The sequence below is a fragment of the Sciurus carolinensis genome, chromosome 15 (genome assembly GCF_902686445.1).
Source record: "Sciurus carolinensis chromosome 15, mSciCar1.2, whole genome shotgun sequence".
Lineage (NCBI taxonomy): Eukaryota > Metazoa > Chordata > Mammalia > Rodentia > Sciuridae > Sciurus > Sciurus carolinensis.
This window is the reverse complement of record NC_062227.1, coordinates 8,284,323-8,306,202: the sequence shown is the minus strand read 5'-3', so window position 1 is coordinate 8,306,202 and position 21,880 is coordinate 8,284,323. Positions and strand designations below refer to the sequence as shown.

At 38.5% G+C, this 21,880-nt stretch overlaps 1 protein-coding gene across 2 annotated transcripts in view; it reads left to right on the top strand.

Annotated features, from left to right (window-relative positions):
- Positions 1 to 21,880, top strand: part of Iars1 (isoleucyl-tRNA synthetase 1) — a 62,602-nt gene that overhangs the window by 4,643 nt on the left and 36,079 nt on the right. The window contains exons 2-12 of one of the 2 annotated variants that reach the window (XM_047526404.1): positions 242 to 377; positions 516 to 641; positions 1,348 to 1,504; positions 1,763 to 1,882; positions 4,193 to 4,275; positions 6,748 to 6,865; positions 10,371 to 10,518; positions 14,319 to 14,406; positions 14,643 to 14,703; positions 19,841 to 19,936; positions 21,635 to 21,757. In XM_047526404.1, the coding sequence (XP_047382360.1) occupies positions 523 to 641; positions 1,348 to 1,504; positions 1,763 to 1,882; positions 4,193 to 4,275; positions 6,748 to 6,865; positions 10,371 to 10,518; positions 14,319 to 14,406; positions 14,643 to 14,703; positions 19,841 to 19,936; positions 21,635 to 21,757 (1,113 nt within the window). In that variant the 5' untranslated portion in view covers positions 242 to 377; positions 516 to 522. The remainder of the gene's footprint in view (positions 1 to 241; positions 378 to 515; positions 642 to 1,347; positions 1,505 to 1,762; positions 1,883 to 4,192; positions 4,276 to 6,747; positions 6,866 to 10,370; positions 10,519 to 14,318; positions 14,407 to 14,642; positions 14,704 to 19,840; positions 19,937 to 21,634; positions 21,758 to 21,880) is intronic. The other variant, XM_047526405.1, reaches the window with a different exon arrangement.

Here is a 21,880-nt window from a genome sequence, read left to right as displayed (position 1 = left end):
AAGAGTCTGTGTACTAATGAATAGATAAACACAATTTCATGTATTCATATAGAGGAACATATTCAGCCATAAAAAACCATAATACAGTTTGAATACATGTTATAACACAAATGAATCTTAAAAACATGTTAAGGAAATGAAGCCAGACACAATAGGCCACATATAGATAACTCATAGAAATGCTTCCATTTGTGAAATGTCCAAAATGGGCAACTTAAGAACACAGATTAATGCTTTTCAGGGACAAAAGGAGAAAATGTCATAGGGGTTGAGAAGTGTTGAAAATGATCTGAAATTAAATAGTGATGATGATTACACAACCTTTTGAATATGCTGAAGACCACTGAATTTTCCATTTTAAAAGACTGAACTTTGTGGTATGTGAATTTTACCTCAATAAAGCTATAATTTTATCATATAGTATGGTTAGTGATATGTTCACCCATTTTAGTAATATAATAACCTGCTAATCCTAGATTTCTCTTTAACAGTAATAAATTTGATTTCTCTTGCAGCAACAGAATGGTTCAACAAGTTCCAGAAAACATCAGTTTTCCTGCTGAAGAAGAAAAAATTTTGCAATTTTGGTCCGAATTCAATTGTTTTCAGGAATGCTTAAGGCAGTCAAAACATAGGCCAAAGTATGTGAATTTCTTTGATAAAGATGAAGTACTTAAGAGTAATCATTTTTTAGAATGAGTTCTGTTAAAGCAGAAACCCTTTATTTATTCTCGTCTGTTCATAGTGTACCAGCTTTCTACATAATGTGTACTTAGTGGTAGGTAATTGTTAAATGGATGAGTTCTTAGATAAGGTAGATTAACTTTCTTTAAGAGGTCATCTGAATAGAATGAATATACCACCCTCTTCCTTTCCACTTTTCTCATTATCCCCACCCTCTCTTGGCACTTACACCTAAGTCCTGAATGGAAGGCTTTTACCGTGCTTCCTGCTTCTGGTCTCCATTCACCTAAAAAACCAGTCCTTTAATCACCATTTTCATTATGTTCCTTCTGTGTTCAAAAGCTTTGAGATAGGTGCCTGTTGTCCTGTTTTACTGATGAGATAACTCAGAATCAGTGTTATTAACTTGCCTTATGTCATGAGACTAATAAATGAAGAATGGATAATCAAATGGCGGTCTCTCTAACTCTATCATAACTAGTAGCCTTTCTGAAGCCTGGACTTCTAGTAAATATCTAATCAATCATGTTTGAATTTCCTGATCTTGCTACTTTTCTTCTTCCTAAATACTCCAGTAGGAGTTATTCATAGAAAAATGTTGTTCTAAATTTTTGCTATCAGTTGTAAAATGACTGATTAATGTGTTTTTATTACCTCTGTTAGATTTACCTTCTATGATGGGCCTCCTTTTGCAACTGGACTGCCTCACTATGGACATATACTTGCAGGGACAATTAAAGATATAGTTACAAGATATGCTCACCAGAGTGGGTTTCACGTTGACAGAAGATTTGGATGGGATTGTCATGGCTTACCTGTGGTAGGTTTGAGACTCCAGCCTTATAATGTTCTAATTTTTTTTTTAAGTATTACATTTCATCACATGTTGAAATATGGTGTATTTAAACTGAAAGTCAGAATTTTCTTCTACTTCATTTCCACAATATTAGATATCATTTGTTTTCTCTGTACATTGAGAACTATTGGCTTTTTTCAAGCTGTTTTTATTTTCTAGAGTAGCTTAGTTGTATTTGTTTCTTAAGTCAGCGATGTTAACAATCTTCCCACAAACTTTCAGGAATATGAAATCGATAAGACACTGGGAATCAGAGGGCCAGAGGATGTGGCCAAAATGGGGATTGCCGAGTATAACAATCAGTGCCGTGCAATTGTGATGAGATATTCTACTGAATGGAAGGTATGTTGGGTTATTTTTAGTAGAATGAACAGAAAGTTTAGTTTTATTTGAAAATTGAAATGGCCTATGGTCCTTTGTTCTTTTTATGAGATGTTCTCAAAAGTATGGTGGTCTGTATGAGGTTGTGACACCAGAGGAGTTGATCCTCTTCCTTGCCTGTGTATACCTAAGAAAGGGTCTTTAGCTTCCATCCCCGATCCTATTAGCTTAAACTGAACCCTCTGTTTTCTCATTTCTGTATGCTTGGTTGGTCTTCCATATTCAATCTCCTGTCTATCCCACAGTGTATGACTGGAATTATGCTGTTTCAGTAAACAGGCTTACTTGAATGCTCCATGGTAATAATTCAGATATTTTTAAAAATTCAAGTTTGGGCCCAGCACAGTGGCATATGCCTGTAATCCCAGCAACTCAGGAGGCTAAGGCAGGAAGATTGCAAATTCAAAGCCAGCCTCAGCAACTTAGCAAGGCACTTAGCAACTCAGCAAGACCCTGTTTCTAAACAAAATACAAAAAAGGACTGGGGATGTGGCTCAGTGGTTAAGCACCCTGTGTTCAAAAAAACAAAAATTCTTCTTGTGTTAATTTGACTCCCATGTGGTCCGCTACATTTTAGTAATAAACTCCTGCCCTCTTTTTCTTCTGAACTTCAGAACATGGTTTCCCCTTTCCTCCCTGCCTCAGATTGGTTTAGTATGTCTGTATAACAGAAAGACATGTCTGACTTTGTTTTCTCCATATTCTCCATCTTAACTTCAACCTCTCAGACTTACTGTTCTTCAGAATTCCCTGTTGGGCCAGTGGTATGACTCTTCCTGCCTTTAAACTTGAATCCCCATGATCACGTCAGCCACCAAATCCTGTTAAGTCATTCTTCTTAGTGTCCACTTCACTTGTCCTGACCTCTTCCTCAACACCATGTTCTCTTCTGTAACAGTGTCCTGATTGTCTCTCCCTCGTGCTCTTTCCACCCAGACTGCGGAGTTGTGTCACCACAGCTCTGTTCATCCAGCTCTTCCCTGCTCATACACCTGGGGGGGCTTCCCCTCCCTGCCTTATAAGTCTGATTTCATCAACATGGAAATTAAAGCTCTTTTGTTTTCTCCCACCATAATGAGTATAATATGGTATAATATGGACACAGGCTTTTCTTCTTAGTTTTTAGAACTTTCACTCTGAAAAATTTTTTTCTTTTTCTTTTTTTTTTTTGTTTGGTGGTGCTGAGGATCCACCTGAGTCCTCTCACACTCTCACATGCCAAAAATGCACTCTACCATACTATCAGTGAGCTTCGTTCTCAGCCCCTGATATCATTTCAAACATATTTAAAAAACCTTCATCCACTTTCCCAATTGCTAATATAATATAATTTCAAAAGCAGTAAATTAACATTGATAAAATACTATAGATCTTATACAAATTTCACCAGTTGCCTAACAATTTTTATTTCTGAACTAAGATCCAATCCAAGATCACACATTGCATTTGTTGTCTTGTCCCCTCAGTCTCTTTCAATAGCAAACAGTCACCCAGTCTTTGTCCTTCATGACCTTGATGCTTTTGGGAGGTGTTAGTAGGATTAAACCCAGAGATGGGTTACCTCTGTGCTACATCCCCAGCTCTTTTTTATTTTTTGTTTTAAGATAGTCTCACTAAGTTGCTGAGGTTGATTTCAACCTAGCAGTCCTCCTGCCTCTGTCTCCTGAGTAGTTGGATTAGAGGTGTGCACCACCACACCCAGTCCATATTGCTTTCGAAGAGTGCTGTCTATAGTTAGTTTATAGCAGGCCCCTCGATGTTTAATGTTTCCTCACAACTTTAATTTATGGGTTTTGGACAGGAGTGCTTCAGAGACGATGTCATGTCAGGAGGCCTATGTTGTTGTTATATCTCATTAATGATGATAACTTTGTTCATTTAAGGTGTTATCTGTTGGTTGTCTCCTTCATAAAGTTTCGGTTTTTCTTTTGTGGGAGATTCTTTTCAAATATTCTTTTTCTTACCATATTTTCACTTAGTAATTTGAGCATGCATTGATGATTCACTAGCAACAGTTATACTTCTGGTGTTTGCCAAATGACAATTTTGGTTGACTTTCATTAATGAATATTTTATACTGGTAAGTAACATCTATGTATAGTATAGTTCTGAACCTCACAGGGTATGTTGTTTGAAATATAGATTTATCTGAACCACTTATTGTATGGATTTCACAAAATTATCATGTATATAAAGTAAAAGTAAACAACACATTGGTGTACAATAACAAATATCATTGTCTAACACTGCTCTAATATCCATACTTTTTAGTCTACTGTTACCAGACTTGGCCGATGGATTGACTTTGACAATGACTATAAAACTCTGTATCCACAATTCATGGAATCTGTCTGGTAGGTTTATTTAAAATTGTAAATATAATGAATATTCTTTTGTATTGATGAGTGGAAAAGTGTGCGGGTATGAATTAGTTTGTCTTCGGATCCATAATTATGTATCTTTGGGAATAAGTAGTGTTTTTGAATTCAGAACATTTTGGATTTGAAAAACGTATCAGGATGTGCACATATTCTGTTACACATAATAGCCCCAGTGAGTTGAACAGCAAATTGTAGTAAATACATTAGTATTTCTGCATCATTAAGTACAATAAGGAATGATAATGACCTCACATGTATATTTTATACTAGTTTTTTTTCCAAATTAGTTTATACCAAATATAGGAAAAATTCTGTTTCAGAAATGGGTTTTTGGTTCATTTGTTTGTTTGTTTTAAGGATTTACGTCCAAGAGATTATGTTCCTGAATTTAGTGCTGAAAGAAGTTAGTAGTAAAAGTCACTGTTCCATAGTGGTTCCAAGTGAAATTTTGTTTAACTATCATTATGCATGCCAATCTTGATAGGTGTTTTAACTTGGGCTTCCTACAATAATGTGAGATCATTACAAGGCAAACAGACCTTCAGTATGGTTGTAAAATGTCCAAGGTACCGTAATTCAGTCTTGAGGAAGTTAAGCACTTTTGTTAAATTGTACATGAAAGTACAGGTGAGTTTCAAAGTTTTTTTGTGTAGTACAGTTTCTTTGAATTGCTTTGTGCTGCTTGTGGCTTTTATTGCCTTCTTATGCACTCATGTTTCTCTTAGTTTGGATCTCTTGTACATGCTTGACATATGTCCTTTGCCTTTGAGGAGCTAGGCACCTTGGGACAGTTCTTCAGTCCCTTTGACTCTGACATGCCCCTGTGGACATATCTTCAGGCTTCCATATCCAAGAGAAGGAAGCCCTTCTGATTCTCTGACTTGCCAGAAGTTGGACAGGAACCTTCCTGTTCATTAGGCAACTTTATTTCCCTAAAGCATGTGAAAACCAGGTTTTGGTTAAACATCTCAAAAAGAAATGCCAAATCAGGATCATCTAAACATGGCTAGTGCAAGAAACTGAATTTTTAAGTTGACCGAAGCAAAATGTTTAAATTATTTTAGGTTAAAAGAACATGTAGATAGCACTCACCATATTAATTAATACAGTTCTAAAACCTATTCCTTTTTTTTTTTTTTTTTTTTTTTTCCCCCCATGAAACATGTTTGGATCAGGGCTGGGATTGTGGCTCAGTGGAAGACCAGTTGTCTAGCATGTGTGAGGCACTGGGTTCGAACCTCAGCACCACATATAAATGAAAAATAAATAAAGATCCATTGACAACTGAAAAATATATATAAAAAAAAAAAAAAAAAAAGCTTGGACCAAGAGGAAAATAGATTTTAAATTTAGAATGTTAATATTCCAAAGGAACTTGTTGGTATATAAATAAGGCATGTAGACTGATGGTGAATTTAGAACTGGTGTAAGACACTTTTAATAATAACATTAATAGTGATAGTAAGTTAGATCTGTTGTTGCTTTTGACTATATAAAGTGATTCCATGTGAATTTTCCCATGGGATCCAGAGAGTCTTATGGATCGACTTAGGACCTCCATTTGAGGTAAAGGCAAGTAATTGTGACTTGTGTGGGATTGTACAGCTAATATTATAGTTATTTCATCAAATCTAATAGTCTTCTGCTCTGCTGCAAGTGTCCTGGAATCAAAGGATGTAAGATTGAGTTTAAATTTGGAATATTTGTTTTAAAATACACTTTTTTTTATGCTTTAAAGGCTCAGGGATAACATGAAAAAATTACATTTTATTCATAAAAAGGTTATTTTAACAAATGAAAGTTTAATTCTTTTATTATGCCAGGTACATAGGAACTAGAATATAATTTTTTTTTAAAGGCCATAATTAAGCAAGAGTTCCCAACAATGACTTCTGTTATCCAGCTGGGAAAAGAGATCTTGGGGTGACTTAAAATTGGTGCCTGTAGAGTCCTGGTATACTTAGCTTAACACAAAACATTTAAAAGCTCAGTAAAAGTTTTTGATTAAATGTGTAAGGGCTGGGTGCAGTGGCACACACCTCTAATCCCAGTGACTTGGGAGGCTGAAACCGGAGAGAGTTCAAAGCCAGCATCAGCAAGTTAGCAATATAGCAACTCAACAAGGTCTTAAGTAACTCAGGGAGACTCTGTCTCTAAATAAAATACAAAAAAAAAAAAAAAAAAAAAAAAAAAGCTGGAGATGTGGCTCAGTGGTTGAGTGCCCCTGGGTTCAATCCCCAGTACCCAAAAAAAAAAAAAAAAAAAAGAGAGAGAGAGAGAGAAGAAATACTGATCCGAATCCCAATGGTTTATATTTTTTTAAATTGCTTTTGTTAAACTATTATAATGAGATTTAAATAATACACCAGAAAACTAAAGGATCAGCATTTGAGGAAACAGACTTTTGGTTATGTACTTATGGAACTCTATCTCTTAACTTGCCAGGTGGGTCTTCAAACAACTCTATGACAAAGGCCTTGTGTACCGAGGCGTGAAAGTCATGCCCTTCTCCACCGCATGCAACACTCCACTTTCCAACTTTGAGTCCCACCAGAATTATAAGGTATGTGAAGTGCTGAGACACCTTTCAGTGCCAGTCATGCATGTGGAGGTCGCGTGGTTGTAAGCATCCTAAAGTATTCCCAGGTAGCCCCGACATGGAATGTCAGCCTTGGCATTGGTCACTATTGAGTACTGGTGATGTTACCAGTCACCGAAAGAAGCCTCTTTTAAGATTAAAATGAGGTATTTTGGTTTTTTTGTTTTACATTTGATTTATGAGGTGTTTTAATGTAATCGATTGTGCTTGTTTTGACAATATTTGTATGCTTCTCTTCAGTTAATAAATCCATCTTTGACATACTTTCCTCCACCCATAATTAACGGGTACCAGTTTGGGTGACTTTGTGCCATATCTGGAACCTGGTAACATCATTCATTAAAGGTGTTGGAAAGAAATTTCAGTTTGGGGTGGTGAATTGCATCATGACCTGTGCTCTGATGAAATGAATTTCCAGCTATCATTGGTGTGACAGAGACACCTCAGTCGTTCTGATCTTCTTTACCTCATCTAGACAGATGGTGAATGGCAGGGAGTCTTCTGAAACACTCATTGTCTTCATGTGTATCTATAGGAAGTGTTTTCATTTTCGCAAGTTTATCTAACACTGTTTTTAAAGGATCTTAACTTGTTCGGAAGTCTTGTTTCATGGCCCAGGTTTGGAAATTATATTAATGAACCTGCATTTCAGAAGCATATGTCCTCTTAGAGGATGCTTTCACATACCCCGTTTGATCTTTGTGAATCCTGTGAGATGAATGTGATAATTCCTCTTTGTCTCCTTGTGATTATGCTCATGTTGTATTGTATTTGTTTAATAAAATATTTCAAGCACTTAAAAGTATAGGGAATAATATACTACCTGAGCTTTGTCAGATCTTAATATATTTTACTTACTTTTTAAAAACACTTTGGGGCTGGGGCTGTAGCTTAGTGACAGAGCACTTGCCTAGCATGTGTGAGGCACCAGATTTGATCCTCAGCACCACATAAAAATAAAATAAAGGTATCGTGCCCCTCTACAACAACAAAAAAATATTTGAACTGGGCATGGTCGCACACACTTGGAATCCCAGCAACTCGGAAATCTAAGGCAGGAGCATTCCAAGTTCAAGGCCAGTCTTAGCAATTTAGTGAGACTCTGTCTTAAAATAAAAAATAAAAAGGGCTGGAGATGTTATTCATGGAAGTGCCATAGAGTTCAATCCCAATATCAAACAAACAAGTAAATAAAAACACTTGGGTCTGGAAATATACCTCAGTGTTAGAGCTCTTGTCTAACATGTGGGAGGCCCTAGGTTCCCTCGCCAGCACCACAAAAAATAAATGAATAAACACACCTGAATATGGAGAATTTCAAGCACATAAAAAAAGTAGATCGAAATGGTATATTAATAATGATTTAACTCCCATATGCCCTTCTGGCAACCTAACAACCATTGGATGTGGCCAGTCCTGCCCCATCCATGTATACCTTCCTGCTCACTCGTCCCCCTCCCATCCTTATTTTGAAACAAATTTGAGACATCATATCATTTTTTGTTAATTTTTTTTTTTTTTTTTAGATGTTGACAGACGTTTATTTTATTCACTTATTTATATGCGTTGCTGAGAAATGAACCCTGTGCGTCACACATGCTAGGCAAGCGCTTTACCACTGAGCCATAACCCCAGCCCTGGATTTTATTTTAATAAAATTCTATGATGTCTTAGGGCTGGGGTTATAGCTCAGTGGTAGAGCTTGCCTAGTACGTATGAGGCACAGGGTCCATTTCTCAGCACCGCATAAAATAAAAATAAATGTCTGTTCAACATCTAAAAAAAATTTTTTTTAATTCCAGCATAGGTCTTTGATAAAGGATCTTTTTTAATATTGCATTTTTTAATTTTATTACATTCATTATCACACCTAAACATAGTCATTATCAATCATCGTTAGCATTCTCATTGCAAGTGTATAATTTCTAAATGTCATTAATGTTTATATTTCTAATTACCTCATAATGATTCCAGGTTTCTAGTTTTTAGGTTTTTTGTTTTTTGAGTTAAGATCTGCTAAAAGCTCACACATGGTGATATTTGCCTTTTAAGTCTTGCTGGGTTTATTGGCATGCACCACTGTACCCAGCTTATCTTCTTTTTTTTTTTTTTTTTTTTTTTTTTTTTTTTAAGTTATAGATACACACAATACCTTTATTTTATTTATTTTTATGTGATACTAAGGATCAAATCCAATGCCTCTCACTTGTGCTAAGCATGTGTTCTATCACTGATCTGTAACCCCAACCCTTATGTATTCTTTTTTTTTTTTAATATTTTTTAGTTGTCAATGGATATTTTATTTATTTATATGTGGTGCTGAGAATCGAACCCATTTCCTCACATATGTGAGGCAAGCACTCTACCACTGAGCTACAGCTACAGCCCCCTGTGTATTCTTTTTTTTTTTAAATATATCTTTATTGTAGATGGACTCAATGCCTTTATTTTATTTATTTTTATGTTGTGCTGAGGATGGAACCCACTGCCTCACACATGCTAGATGAGTGCTCTACTGCTGAGCCAAGACCCCAACCCCAGGATACCTATTTTCTAAATCAGTTGTTTTGTTGACCTAACTCCTCATAGGCTTGTTTATATGGGTTTTTTGTTGTTTGTTTTGTGGTGCTGGGGATTGAACCCAGGACCTTGTGCATGCAAGGCAAGCACTCTACCAACTTAGCTATATCCCCAGCCCTTCATAGTTTTCTTATAAAAAGAGATCATTGTAACAGTGAAGCCTCCATTCTTTTATTCCTTTTCATATATTATTTTTAAAAGTTGCTAGATATTTAAAATATTTTATATTTGTGACTTCTAATTATTAAGACTTTTTTTAAGGGAAAAAATAAAGGGAGAAGGTCCTGGAGATTTAACCCAGAGGCAATTTGCCACTGATCTACACCTCCAGCCCTTTTTATTTTTTATTTTGAGATGGAGGCTCACTAAGTTGCTTAGGGGTCTTGCTAAATTGCTAAGGCTGGCCTTGAACTTCTAATCCTCCTGTTTCAGCCTCCTGGGCCACTGGGATTATAGGTGTGTACCACCACGCCCAGCTAAGTATTGAAAAAAATTTATGTGGAATTTCTTGCCTTGAATTTTCTTTTTATAATTACGGTGAATGGTTGGTTGGTTTGGTTTGGTTTGGGACTGGGAATTTAACCCAGGGACACTTTACCTTTGAGCAAAGTCCCCAGCCCACTCTTTAATTTTGAGATAGGATCTCACTAAGTTACTTACAGCCTGGGCAAATTGTTGAGGCTGGCCTCGAACTTGCAATCCTCTTGCCTCAGCCTTTCAAGTCACTAGGATTACAGGCATGTAGCACAACACCAAGCAGTAAATGGTTCTTTGGAGAGCTCATCTTATTCTGAAATTTTATTTTAGTCCTGTTTAGGATCCGTTTCTTTTAATTTTATGTCCATTATTGTGGGTTTGTAAAACAATACTTTACCTCAATTTATTTCAGGATGTTCAAGATCCTTCAGTATTTGTAACTTTCCCTTTGGAAGAAGATGAAAGTATATCCTTAGTTGCTTGGACAACTACTCCTTGGACTCTGCCTAGTAATCTTGCCCTCTGTGTTAACCCAGATATGCAATATGTGAAGATTAAAGGTGAGTGTGAAGCTGGTTACTTGTGACAAATATGAATAAGATAATTTTTTATTTTGGGAAAGTTTGAAACTTGTATTTCTTTTTGGAGTAAAAATTCTTCCACAGAAATTTTGTTTTACCAGTCATGGTGGTGCACATCTGTAATCCTAGCCATTTGGGATCACAAGTTCGAGGCCAGCCTTCCACAACTTAGCAAGGTCCTAAGTAACTTAGTGAGACCCTATTTCAAAATTAAGGAAAAAAAAGGAAAAGTGCCAGGGACTTAGCTCAATGGTAAAACCTCCCTGAGTTCAATTCCTGGTATCAAAACAATGAAAGAATTTTATTTAATCAGAAAGGTAGCCTCTAAGATTCTTTCATTTCTGATTAAAAAGTAACACAAAAAAGTTAAAGTAGTACTGAAATATAAAAAAGTAGAAAGTAAAGTCTTATTATAATTCCAGTTTGTAAGGTGCTTTTATACCTCATGCCTTATTACAGATGAAGAATCTACGATTCAAAAACATGACATCACATTGACTTTTATAAATCAGTATGAGAACGTGAGAATTTTGTGCCTTTCAAATATTACCTGATAGAGAGTTATAGGCTCCGCTAGGTTCTTCCATAGAGATTTACATGAAAAAAGAAATTAGTACTTTGTAGATAAATGTACCTTCAGATTTGGATAGCTTATGGGGAGGAAATGAAACAGAAGAGAAGAACCCACTGCCAGTCAGACACAGTAATACACACTGTAATCCCAGCTACTTGGGAGGGCGAGGCAGGAGAATTGCAAGTTTGATGCCAGCCTCAGCAACTTAATGAAAGACTTTAAAGACTTTAAAGACTTTCTCAAAATGAAATGGGGGCAGGTGGCTGGATGTAGCTTAGTGGTAGAACACCTTGGTTCAACCCTAGTACTGTCAAAAAAAAAAAAAAAAAAAAAGACCTTTGCCAGAAAAACAGTTGTGGTATAGCTGTTGTGGAAAACTTTATGAAATTTCTTCAAAATCTTAAACCTAGAATTACCCTATGATCTGATAATTTCATTGGGCAGTGTACTGGTAGTAGGAATTAAACCCAGGGATTCTATACCACTGAGCTACATCCATAGCTCTTTTTATATTTTATTTTGAGACAGAAAGTCTTGCTAAGTTGCTTAGGGCTCACTAAGCTGCTGAGGCTGGCCCAGAACTTATGATCCTCCTGCCTTAGCCTCCCAGGAGTCACTGGGATTGTAGGCATGCACCACCACACCTGGCTCAATAGTTTCGCTTTTAAATATTTACCCAAAAGAATTGGGAAACGGGGAATTGAACAGATACTGGCAATACCCATCTTCACAGTAGCCAACAGATGGACACAACCCAAATATATATACTTTTATATATATATATACTTTTATTTTAATTTATATGTAGCGCTCACACATGCTGTAAGCCTGAGGGCGAGGTCGGGTGGCCAAATAGAAATTGGTCAAAAGTGACTGGAGAGGGCTGGGGAGATAGCTCAGGTGGTAGAGTGCTTGCCTTGCAAGCACAAGGCCCTGAGTTCGATCCCCAGCACCACACACACACAAAAAAAAAATGTGACTGGAGGAAGCTTTATTTAAATTTGGCTTTCTGACGAATTTCCTAACAGCCCCCCCCCCCCCCAAGGTCAGGGTGAAGAGCTGGAGAAAATCGCACGTGGCTCCAGCTGCCCAGGGTCTTTATAGGCCAGAATAGGTGGGGGAAGGCCTGAGGGTTTGGTGTACCCCGGGTTTGACTGGGGACTCAGTTGATTGACGGGCAGTTGGAAGATGCCACTGAGGTTTATCTGCCGGCGTCTGATTGGTTCTTCTTTGGCGCGCTCAGGCTGCCTGATGCCCCTGCTCTCCACGCTTGCAGTGGGTTGCTAGCTGTTTCGTTCCTTCCTATGCAGCTGCTTAAGTTCCAGCCTAACACATACAATCAAGCACTCTACCACTGAGCTACAACCCCAGCCTCTTCCCACGTGTCTTATCAACAGATGACTGGATAAACAAAATACAGTTATTTACATACAATAGATTATTATTCATCCTTGAAAAGGAAGGAAATTCTGATACACACTGACGGAAGTGAACCTTGAAAACATGCTTAATGAAGCAGACTAGTCACAAAAAGGTACAGACCTGTATGATTTCACTCATCTGAGGTATCTCCAATAATCACATTCAAAGAGCTTGTACAGTGGTGTACAGAGACTAGGAGACAAGGGAGAGGTGTCATGTAATGGGTAAAGAGTTTCTGTTTGGGATTAGGTAATAGTGATGTTAATACATACATCGTTAATGTTTCTAATGCCACTTACAAAAGCTTAAATTGATTTAACAATAAAACCATATTATCAGCTATATCATGTGAAAAGTTATGTGTAACTCAGTTCCCACTAGCTCATGCTGGCAAGGGAAGAATTTGAGAAATGGGTGACAACTGGAAGTTAGAAAAAAGGAGGAGAGTTCTGAATTTGGTCTTCCCCTAGCAGTGAATAGAACCAAGTTGGTGTCAGTGATTCCTCTTGGCAAAAGCTATTGTCCACTCAGGAGTCTGGCCAGGTGTTCACAACTGCTTCTCAGAGTCATGTATGACCCCTGTGTCGGCAGTGAGTTCAGCAGCCTCAGGGGCCATCTGCAGGAGCTTTCAGCAGGTATCCCTCCACCTGCCTACCCACTCTCGTTTTGGAAGACTGTATTTCTGAACTTTATCAGAAAATGTGGACTCCACTTACAACAAAGCTGCTGCAAGGTTTGAGTTGGGAGTGGCAGCATTATTTGTAGCAGTTTTTCAATTAATTGCAAAGACCTTTGCAATGATCCATAGGCTCCCTTTTTTCTTACTCTGAACTGAATATTTAACGCAGGCTGTAGTAAATCCTACTTATTATACCATGCAGATAGGAGTTTATGTTGACCTGGGTTTTTGGAGGGCAGTTTGTCAAATATAGTATTTATGTGTTTTTGTTTGTTCCACCTTTTCTATTCCTCAAGTTTTATCCTCCAGCAATCCTTCTGTTAAATGTGCACAGATACACACATTACCTCCATGTTCAGACTAAAATTTAAGATGTTTAAAGAAGTTAAGTCTTTATTATTCAGTTTGTTAAAAATAACTGTAGTACCTCTATAAAGTAAAATCCAATGGAGCTATTTAAAAGAATCAGAGGGCTGCGGTGGAGCACTTGCCTGGCATACACAGGCCCTAGGTTTGATCCCAGCACTGCAAAAGAAGAAAGAAGGGGTCGAAGGCGAAAGAAAGGGAATTAGAAAGCTCTATATATGCTAATATAGAGAGATGTTCACAATATATTAAGTGAAAACAAGTTGTAAAACTGTATTGCCTCATAATTATTTAAAAAAAAAAAAAAAAGAACTTACACATTTGCATATTCATTTGTTTGTTAGAATATGCTTTAAAAAATCTGGATGGAGAGATACCTGAATGAGGATATCTGAGAAGGAATGAGATTACAGGGAACTTTTACTTTGTGAGCAATTTGATTTGTTAATGTTATGATTTTTAAGTATTACCTGCAGAAGGAGAAAATAAGACTAACTTCCTTCAAATGGATATGGGTGAAATTTAAAATACCAACCAGCTGCCTCCATGCCTTTAATGTCTGTGTCTGATGCACGTCTGGAAAGCAGTGTACTACAGTGTTCTTTGCAATGTTCCCAGAGTCCTGAGCACACTGCTGGTGGCACAGGAAACCCTTGGCAAAGAAATATCCCTGATGCGTGTCTCCAGAGCCAGCCTGTCGAATATCACTGAGTCCCACCTTTTCTCTCATTCTCATAGATGCTGCCAGAGGAAAATTTCTCATTTTAATGGAAGCCAGATTGTCAGCCCTCTATAAAATGGAGAGTGACTATGAGGTCCTTGAGAGGTAATTATTCAGTAGTTGATGTGTGGGTATGTATGTGTGTCTGAATTTAGTTTTAAAGAGATAGACTATATTATCTACCACTGTACTTTTCAAGTTGAGTCCTAAGTACTGAGTATTTCGGGTCACATATTCTGCTTTCATGACTAAGGATTAGGAAACCAGTGAGGGTGGTGACCTAGTGTGACTGCAGCCTTACTTCTTCAACTTAACTGAATTTGCATTTCTCCTTTTTCCAGATTTCCTGGTGTCTCTCTCAAAGGCAAGAAATACAAGCCTCTGTTCAACTATTTTGTGAAGGTGAGCTTAGGGAACACCATGGCAGTGCTCTCTCCATCATTTCTTTGGTAACTGGAACAAAGAGATAAGTGGATTCAGTTCTTATTGTTGGATTACTCATATGAGTGTGCCCGAATCCACAGTCTGATTTAGCATTTACAAAATTAAATTGTTGCCTTCTTGTTTAATCATTAAAATCGCATGGGAAGGTCTGGGACGTAGCTCAGTGGTATTCACTTGGCATGCACAGGCCCTGGATTTAATCCCCAGCACCCCCCCACACACACACACACACACACACGTGGGTGTTTTTTTGTTTGGTTTGGTTTCTTTTTGTGGGGGTGTTTTATTTTTTGTTACTGGCTATTGAACACAGGGACAATCTACCACTGAGCTATATCCATCCCCAGCCCTTTTTAATTTGAGTCAGGGTCTCACTAAGTTGCTTAGGGCCTCACTAAAGGTTGGCCTCAAACTTGCAATCTTGCCTCAACCTCCTGAGACACTGGGATTACAGGCATGTGCCATCATGCCCAGCTCATGTGGGAATTTTTAAAATAATATTCTCACATTGTAGAAGCAGTGACCTTACACTTGGTTAGATACATATATGTATATATGTATTGTTTATAGTCTACCAGGGAAGTTTTTGAGGTTTTCAACAAAATTAAGATACTGCTTAGAGGGCTGGGGATATATAACTCAGTGATAGAACACTTGCCTATGAAGTTCAAGACCCTAGGTTCACTTCACAATAAGGAAAAAAAAAAGATAGTGCTCAAAATAAACATTGTGTGTAAAGGACAGAAGTTAATTAGAGTTTAAAATCTACACACCATGGTGAAACTCTTAGGTTTAGCACCTTAGTTTTCTTAAGAATAAAGAACTGTTTTATATGGAATTTGTTTTCTGACAATGGAAGATCCAGAGGTCTCGTTGCATATCACACCCACCACCAAAAGAACAAGGTCAAGCAGAAATCCTCCTTGGTTCTTATTTTAAGGTCTTGGGTATGAGCAATATGTCAGACCTGGCATCACACATTGTGTGAAAATTAGATCAGCTGGACCTCTACTTACATCTGAGCCCAGGATAAACATCTGCTGACCCCTTTGCTGTTCACCCTCAGCGCAGGGAGAGATGGTTGACACTGGTGACCTCTGTCGTTTGGGTCCTGTCCACAGTACATCTGTCATCTCTCTGTTTTTCTAACCTGATCATTTTCCCACATTTCCCCCCAGTTTAGTGTCCTTCCTCCTCTGCAGTTGCTGCCTCACATTCCTGTGTACTCTGCCTTTGTCACGTCCCTCCCACAAGCCTTGAGTCCTTTCCCCACATTCAGGAGGAACCCTCCTGCTCCCCAGCCAGTTGTGCCAGACATTCTTCCTAACCACATCCCCAAAGTGTTCCTTTCCTTTGTCATTGAAGTTTTCCCATTTTAAATATTCTTCCCTTTTCTTTCATTGTATCTGCTAAATTCAGTCTATCCTTCAGTCTGAACTCTGCTGCCTTCTGAAAGAAGCATTGTCTGAAAAGCCACCTGGTCTTTCGTTTGAAAAACCTCCTGACTACATTCTTCTCTTGTATGACTGAACATTTTGTTTGTCTAAAACCTCTTTCCCCCAATCAGTGACTCTTCACCATTCTGAGTCACAGACCCTATTGAGAACTGGAGGAGAGCTCAGCCCTCTTAGAAAAGCACACAAGGGCACCCTAGAGAGGAACTTCAGCCCAAGTCAGAGGTCTGTCTAAAATATGCACTCAGTACATGATCAATTAAGTTGAATAACTTCTATTAAATCATCTTCCTGAAATACCTAAGAACTCCAGTGAATTTTAGACAAATTTTTTTTTCTTTTTGTTTAATTTTTTTCCTTTTATTTTTATTCATTTATTTATATGTGATGCTGGAAATCCAACACAGTGCCTCACACTTAGACAAGTGCTTTACCACTGAGCCTCAATCCCAGCCTTAGGCAAGTATTTTGAATAATATGCCTCAGGGAAAAAAAAAAATCATGATGCATACCTAAAGCACAATGTTGAGTGAAGCCGTGATGTCAGTGCTGCCTGAGGGCCAGCACTGGAGCTCACCTGGCTGAGGAGATGGCAGCGGGGCATGAGTGGATTCTGCACTATGTCCTTAGTGACGCGGGCACAGAGAGGGCTGGGCTCTCCTCGTCTGATTAGACCAAGTAAGATACTTTTGGACTTACTCTGCTTCTAAGAACACACATATTCTCTCCCCATGTTTAAACTGTTGAAAACACACCTCTAGCACTATACTTTCCAAAATATTTCAAGGCGATTTGAGTGGCACTAATTAAAAATTTGTGATTATTTTTCTAGTTTGGTTTTAAGTTCCAAAGCAGAGTGCTGTGTTGTAGTTGAAAGTAACATTGCATGTGCAACCAAAAGCCCTTGCTTCAGATCCAGACTTCATCAATGGCAGTGGTGTGATTTGGACAAGCCATTTAATCTTTATATCTTTATATATATATATATATATATATATATATATACATACACATATACACACACACACACACACACACATATATATATATTTTTTTTTTTTTAGTCGTCAGTGGACTTTATTTATATGCAGTGCTGAGAATCAAACCCAATGCCTCACACGTGCAAGGCAAGCGCTCTAGAACTGAACCACAACCCTAGCAAGCCATTTAATCATAATTCTAACTTTGTTCACCTGTGAAATGACGCCTTCCAGCGGAGTCAAAATGAAAAGCGAGGCTCTTGAATTCGGAACGGTTTATTGTAGATTCAGGAAACCCGGGAATCGGAACCTCGAACCTGGCACCTGGGACCCTGGTGCTCAAGGAGAGCCCGCGCACCGGCTTATTTCCCCTCCAGGAGGTGAAGGGTAGGGCTGACGCCAATTATGCGAAGATCAGGCGAGGAGCCAGCTGCCCAATCATGGCAAAGGTCAAAACGAGCAGGCACAATCAGGAGCACTGTATTGTATTGTATGCATTGTATGCATGGACTTAATTGAATACAGCCAATGACAAATCACCTGAGTGTGCTTATGTTAATTAACCTCCTCACTGCTATCGTGACCAAAACAACTTCTGGCTGGCTGCCAGGCGCCATCTTGGCGTAGTCCGCATGGCATAGCCCCCAACAGTGAAATATAAATAGCCCCAGAATATTTCTGAAATATGGGAATCTGAGAGCTTGTTCACAAGATTATAGAAATTTAATGTGAAAGTCATTTGTAAAAGTACTTTTTTTTTTTTTTTTTTTATACTGGGGATTGAACTCAGGGCCACTGAACCACTGAGCCACATCCCCGGCCCTATTTTGTACTTTATTTAGAGCAGGGTCTCACTGAGTTGCTTAGTACCTCGTGTTTTGCTAAGGCTGGCTTTAAACTCAAGATCCTCTTGCCTCAGCCTCCCAAGCTGCTGGGATTACAGGTATGCACCACTGGTCCAGCTGTAAAAGTGCTTTTTTACCAATGCAAAGAGATAGGACAATTAAGGGCCAGTTTGGGCAAAATAAAGTGTATATGGGAAAAAATAAGAAGAGATGAAGGTAGAGAAAGTAAGTTTTGTATCATTATGTGTATTAATTTGACATTGTTGCTGCTATAAAGAAAATAAAATTGAACATTTCCCCCAAGTCTTAAAGTGAGTCCATACCCGTAGAGCTTATTCTGCCAGATTCCCCTTACCATACCCTTTGATGTTTACCGTCTATGACTATAACTTGAACTGGGTTGAAAGGAAGAGGAGAAGCATAGCACATGCAATGATTGGAAATATACCGGAAGCGAATTATTTACAGAACCATGTTTTCTGAGACTGTATGCTAAATTCATGCTCAGGCAAGGGTGGGGCTTGGGAAAATAATGAAAAAGCCCAGTTATGTGGCCAGAGAAATTAGAAATTTTTATCTGTAAGCCTTCAGATAATTACATCATTTGTAAGTGATGAGCCGCTATCCAGAGAAATGATGTCTTTAATCATCAAGTTTCTTCCCAACGTGAATAATACCGTCTTTTCTATTTCTGAAAGTAATTTCACATGCAAGATTAAATCTTAGGGTAGTTTTGATTTGCATTTCTCTTATTACTAGAGATGTTGAACATTTTTTCATATATCTGTTGATTGCTTGTAGATCTTCTGTGAAGCGTCTGCTCATTTCCTTAGCCCATTTATTGATTGGATTATTTGTATTCTTGGTGTAAAGTTTTTAAGTTCTTTATAGATTCTGGAGATTAGTGCTCTCTCTGAACTCATGTGGCAAAGATTTTGTCCCACCCTGCAGGCTGTCTTTGTTGATTGTTTTCTTTGCTGAGAAAAAGCTTTTTAGTTTGATTTCCTTTAGTTGTGCTTTTAGAGTCATGTTAAGGAAGCCTGGTCCTAAGCCAACATGATGAAGATTTGGACCTATTTCTTCTTCTGTTAGGTGCAGGGTCTTTGGTCTAATTCCTAGGTCCTTGATCCATTTTGAGTTGACTTTTGTGCAGGGTGAAAGATAGGGGTTTAGTTTCATGGAGATTCCTTAGAAAACTTGGAATGAAGCCACCATTTGATGCAGCTACATCAATGTTTATAGTAGCTCAATTCACAATAGCTAGATTGTGGAACCAACCTAGATGCCTTTCAATAGATGAATGGATAGATAGAGAAACTGGTATATATACATATACAATGGAATATTATTCAGCCATAAAGAAGAATAAAATTATGGCATTTGCAGGTAAATGGTAGAGTTGGAGAATATCATGCTAAGTGAAATAAGCCAATCCCAAAAAAACAAGGGCTGAATGATTTCTCTGATAAGTAGATGATGATACATAATGGGCGGGGGGAGGAGGTAAGGGAAGAATGGAAGAAGGATGGATTTTGTAGAGGGAAATGAGGGGTGAGGAGGGGGCAGGAGGAAGGAAAGATAATAGAATAAGACAAACATCATTACCCTATATACATGTGTGATTACACAAATGGTATGACTCTACTTCGTGTACAACCAGAGAAATGATAGTTGTACCCCATTTTGTACAATGAATCAAAATTTCAAAAGTAAAAAAAAAAAATTTTTTTCACGTGCTGAAGGGTTTTCTCAGGCTGTTCCCATTGTTGATGCAGAAGCGTTCCTTCCCTGATGCCTGCCAACCTTTCTTTTGCAGTGTAAAGAGAATGGCGCTTTCACTGTGCTTGTTGACCACTATGTGAAGGAGGAAGAAGGCACAGGCGTTGTACATCAGGCCCCTTACTTTGGAGCGGTGAGTAGCATAGTCTTGCACACTTACTTATGAGAAGTAAATGTCAGTAGCTGCTTTTCTTGGGCTGCTGAGTCATGTGTCTCATCAGGCTCCTCTCATGTGGACCATGGAGTCAGCCTCTTTTTTGGCTCACTCCCCACAAGCTGGCTTGTAAAATTTGCAACTGCAGTTTCCACTCATTGCGAACTGATTTCTGGAAATGATGGGGCGAATCCTGATCTGTTGCCAGACATTTAACCTCCAAAAGGCCAGCATTCCTGCCATGTCTTTGTTCTTTCATATTTGTTGTGAACAGTCATAATAATACTAATTAGAGTTTCAGAACTAGTCACATATAATAAGTTTAGTGTCCACTGGTATGGTTACTCCACTGATAGTAGATAATAAAAATACAGCTTCTGCTTGTATCTGAGTCACAGCACCCAAAAAAAAAAAAGCTTCATGCTTTTGAATCATAGTTCAGACTGTCCTTGTTAAATGTGGATAGTTGTCACTAACTTTAGTTATACCTCACTTATCTGTCCTGAATACCATGCAGTTCTGCAAACTATACCTTTTAACCCCACTTGGAAAACGTCTCCTAAGAGGCCTTCCACCTACCTCATCTTTACACGGCAATACGGTGCGTCATTGTGTTGAACATCACCTGTTCCACCTCCATTCAAGTGGCTGCTGTTGGCTTATCACAGTGACTGAGAGCTGTTTGCACTGCACTTAATATTTCCTTTTTCTGTGCTCTGGGCATTTCCTGCCTTCCCACACATCCCACCACCCAAGCAACTCAGCAGAGTGAGACGTGAACACAGTTCCAGGGAGAAGCATATTAGCTTTCCAGCTTGTCTTGGAGTCAAACCAGTGTGGTTTCAGTCTTAACGGTCTCCATAATTTCATATTTAGGCAACGTAGCATGTTGGTGGAGACTGTAGACTCTGAAGTGGGCTGTTTGGATTTGAATCCTACTGTTGCCGCTTTGTAGCTGAGTTCTTTATGTGTCAGCCCCTCATCTGTAAAGTGGGGGTCATCACTGCTGTGTGCAAGGGAAGCACTTGTGATACCTACCCTGTACCCCCATCTGCCTTCCTTGCCACTTCACTGTGAGGGTTCAGTGCGCTTGTGTGGTAGGTGCTCAGCGTTGCCTGGCATGAGCTCTAATGGTTAGCACCCTTCAAGGCTACTCCTGAAGCATCGTGGTGTAACCTAGGGAAGCTCTGCCACCTGAGGCCAGGTTTACGTATTTACAAAGTGAATACCTTGCTTTTAGATTAGCATGGGCATCCTTGGGCAGGATGCACAGCCATATGTATATCAGGCATCTTGTGGTGCAGTTGATTGTGCTTTATACCTGTATGTGCCTTTGTTTTTCAGATGTGTAGATATGCTGCTGTTATAAATCAAATTTGACTTAGTTTTAAAACATTCATGTGTGTCCTCTGTCATCTTAGTGAATGCTCCGCTATCTACGGCAGGCCTGTGAAATAATGGTTGGGAACACTAAGCTGGATGATATAATCAGCTGTGAGGCTCCAGGTGCCTAAATGGTCCTTGAGTCACCTTTGGTTAAAAGTATAAAACCGATTACATATCTATATCAGAATACTGAAAAGGTTTATTGTAAATCTATCACTTCATGCTTTCGTTCTTTCCTGCATATTAGACTATTTTATTCTTCTCTCTTGCTCTTCCATTCCCTTTTCCCAGGATGACTATCGGGTCTGCATGGACTTCAACATTATTCAGAAAGACTCACTCCCTATTTGTCCTGTGGATGCTTCAGGCTGCTTCACAGAAGAAGTGACAGATTTCACAGGACAGTACGTGAAGGTCTGTAGTCCATAAGTTCAGAAGGTTGTCCAACTTATATACATTTAATCAATCAGTCCTCCTTTCCCCCCAAGTAAGGAAATTAATGCAACTTATAATCACTCTCATTATAGCTTATATTGT